This window comes from Antrostomus carolinensis, unplaced genomic scaffold (genome assembly GCF_000700745.2).
Source record: "Antrostomus carolinensis isolate BGI_N321 unplaced genomic scaffold, ASM70074v2 scaffold13512, whole genome shotgun sequence".
Classification (NCBI taxonomy): domain Eukaryota; kingdom Metazoa; phylum Chordata; class Aves; order Caprimulgiformes; family Caprimulgidae; genus Antrostomus; species Antrostomus carolinensis.
Window position 1 is genome coordinate 27199 of NW_010297717.1, and position 2906 is coordinate 30104.

Sequence of the window (2906 nt, forward strand, 5' to 3'; positions counted from 1 at the left end):
TTTTCTAAAGGAAGAGGAAAAGCCAAAGTACTAGAGAAAATCCTACCTTAATGCAGGGTATGTTCTTCTCTCTTCTCTATTGCTGAATTTATTACAGGCATGCTAGAGACATCCTAAACTAGAAGGAATGTTTTTAGAAAGTCTTAGCATTCTCTAAATAAAAAGCTACTGACACACAAATGCTCCTTTTGGTTTAACATATCTCCAAAGCAAACACGAAAGCACCTTGCAAAGCTGCAAAAAGAAAACATGCTAAAACAGTGTTTGAAGTAGCTCATAGTACGGAAAACCTTTTCATATGCATATTGTCATGCAGGCTGCTATTCATAATGACAGGGATCACCTGCTCCTCTTTCTGCCACATAGCATCCCAGTGACGATTCCAGCAATTGCTTACATGGAAAAAGGGGTAAGGAAAAAGGAAAGTACCTGTGTATTTTTAGACAGCTTTTTAAAATGCAGTTCAGCAGCTGGAGAAAGATAGGAGAAACCAACACCATGTAGCCAATCACTCACAGTGGAGATTAGAAAGTGCTATGTAGACCTCAGTTTCTGAACTTAGATAAAACATAAGGTTAAACACCAGGGACAGATTCTGCACTCACTTATTCTGTGTCATTTCATTGAGGATTCCAGATTTCTGCCCCTGCTTCTGCAGGTGCATCAGAATCTCCTTCACTGAGGTCTGCTGTTTACTTTGTCTGCTGTATACACCTCTAAACTGAATCATAGCTTGTTGGTTTCCTTGGGTGGGGGGAAAGGAAAAGGAAAAGGAAAAGGAAAAGGAAAAGGAAAAGGAAAAAAAGAAAAAGGAAAAGGAGAAAAAGAAAAAGAAAAAGAAAAAGAAAAAGAAAAAGAAAAAGAAAAAGAAAAAGAAAAAGAAAAAGAAAAAGAAAAAGAAAAAGAAAAAGAAGAAGAAAAAGAAAAAAAAGAAAAAAGAAATGAAAAGAAGTTGGAGAGGCAAGGAGAGAAGAGGCAAGGCGAGGTGAAGCGAGGTGAGGCGAGCTGAGGTGAGGTGAGGCAAGGTGAGGTGAGGCAAGGCAAGGCAAGAGGAAAGAGGAAAAAAGGGAAAAAAAGGGAAAAAAGGGAAAAAAGGGAAAAAAGGGAAAAAAGGGAAAAAAACCCAGAAAAATAAAAAGGAAAAAGCAAAAAGGTAAAGTAGTTATAACTGTTTTCTTCCTGGGGTTTTTGTGGTGCTCAGACTTGTGAAATGTATCACAGCCTGACTGCTGACCTATTACAACTGCTTGAAGATCTCAGCCAAAAATTCTGATACTGATACAGCAACACATAATCTACTCAATCTAAAAATAAAGAATGATGCTTAGAAAATAGTGTAAGATTAATTTATTTACAAGTATTTCAGCCAGTTATATTTAAAAAAAAAGTGTTTTGAAGACTAAAGAATGCTAAAAGCATAATTCAGAAATTTTAGACACACCGATGCTTTGCTGTTCCTTGGGGGTATTTTTAGTGTTGGCTTTTCCTTTTCTGGAAGCTTCTAATGTAACAATACCTTGCACCACAGTGCTGATGTGGGGATCAGTGGTTCATTTAAAAGCTAATCCGTGAGACATTAGGTTTACAAGTGTCACAGACACATTAGATTTGAGAACAAGGAGGGACAGCAGTGGTGAAAGGATTGTCAAATATACAGAGAATATCCCCGTAAGGATGTACTACCATTAGTTTTGCAGGAAAGCATTAGTTCTGAAAATTAATTTTGTATGTGTAATTACTGGTCACAGCTGCTTAGAAAGTGGTATTATAGCAAGTTAGACTGAAATCAATCCAAAAAAGTTTTATTTATTTTTTTCCATTTGAGATTATCTCAGTTGTTTAAGCATACTCAGAAATCCCTACCTCTGTAAAAAAACCACAAAAGACTGTAAATATCTAATCAGTCTTGAATAATTCATCTATCTTCACTCACACACCATCTACATACAGCCTTTCAGACCAGCTCTCAGCTAATTCCTTTGCTATGAACATCAGTCAGTTATCTACACGGTTTGATATAGTCTTTATAGAAAAAAAGAAAATGGCAGAAACCGCTTTACTTTTCCTCCATGGATAGTCGGTAAAGATTCTCGCCCAAGTACTCGAGCCTCTCCCTTTGTTCCAGGTCCTGGTACAAGCCTTTGGGGACCTTGCTGAGGCCATAAACCAAGCCGTACAGGCAGCCGGCGATAGACCCAGTAGCTGCGCTTTCCCCTGCAGGTTTAAGCACAATTGCAATGCTCTCTCAGAGTCAGTCGCATGCGCAACCACAGACCGCACTGCACAGAGGAGGAAATACTACGCCGCGGGCGGAGGGTGGTGGAGGCATGCTGGGTTGGTCCCAAAGTCTTGCACAACCTGGTGTCCTGCCTCTGGCAGTGCCAGGTGAGGGTGCCCAGGGAAGAGAGTGCCACCGAGGCAAGGATGCGGTGACACCACTGCGGCGTGCACTCCTGATGCAGGAGCTTATTTGGTTGGGAAAAATCCACTCCAACACAACAGCTCGTGCAAGCAGATAGCCATCGCTAGGAAAAAAGGAGGGAAGAGGAGTTGCAGAGGTCCCAGCTATGGGGTGTCCCAGGTTGGGGAGCATACCTTCCTTCCTAACAGCACAGCATGGCATTGCACATGCTCTAAAACATCTCACCACAGTGAGAGGCATGGATGCTCCTTGTGGTGCCTGGGGGTTTGTGCCTGCTGGGCTCTGCAGCGAGGGGCCGTGAGCTCTCCTGGTTTCACTATGTGCAGTTAGAAGGTTGCATTTCTGAAGGTGCTAGCGTTTTGGTGGGGGAAGATGCCAGCCCTTTTCTAAGTCATATTGGATTTACTGCTCATGCACCTCTCAAAACTGTGAGACTTCCATGCAGCGACATTCGAAAAGCACTGTAAACAGCTTGAGTGGCAGG

At 41.8% G+C, this 2906-nt stretch overlaps 1 protein-coding gene across 1 annotated transcript in view; it reads right to left on the minus strand.

The window, feature by feature from the left end:
* Positions 1–1427: 1427 nt before the first annotated feature.
* ADPRHL1 (ADP-ribosylhydrolase like 1) overlaps positions 1428–2906 on the minus strand; it is a gene marked incomplete at its 5' end in the record, with an annotated part of 18778 nt that continues 17299 nt past the window's right edge. The window contains one exon of the mRNA XM_010162241.2: positions 1428–2214. Coding sequence (XP_010160543.2) covers positions 2057–2214 — 158 coding nt within the window. The remainder of the gene's footprint in view (positions 2215–2906) is intronic.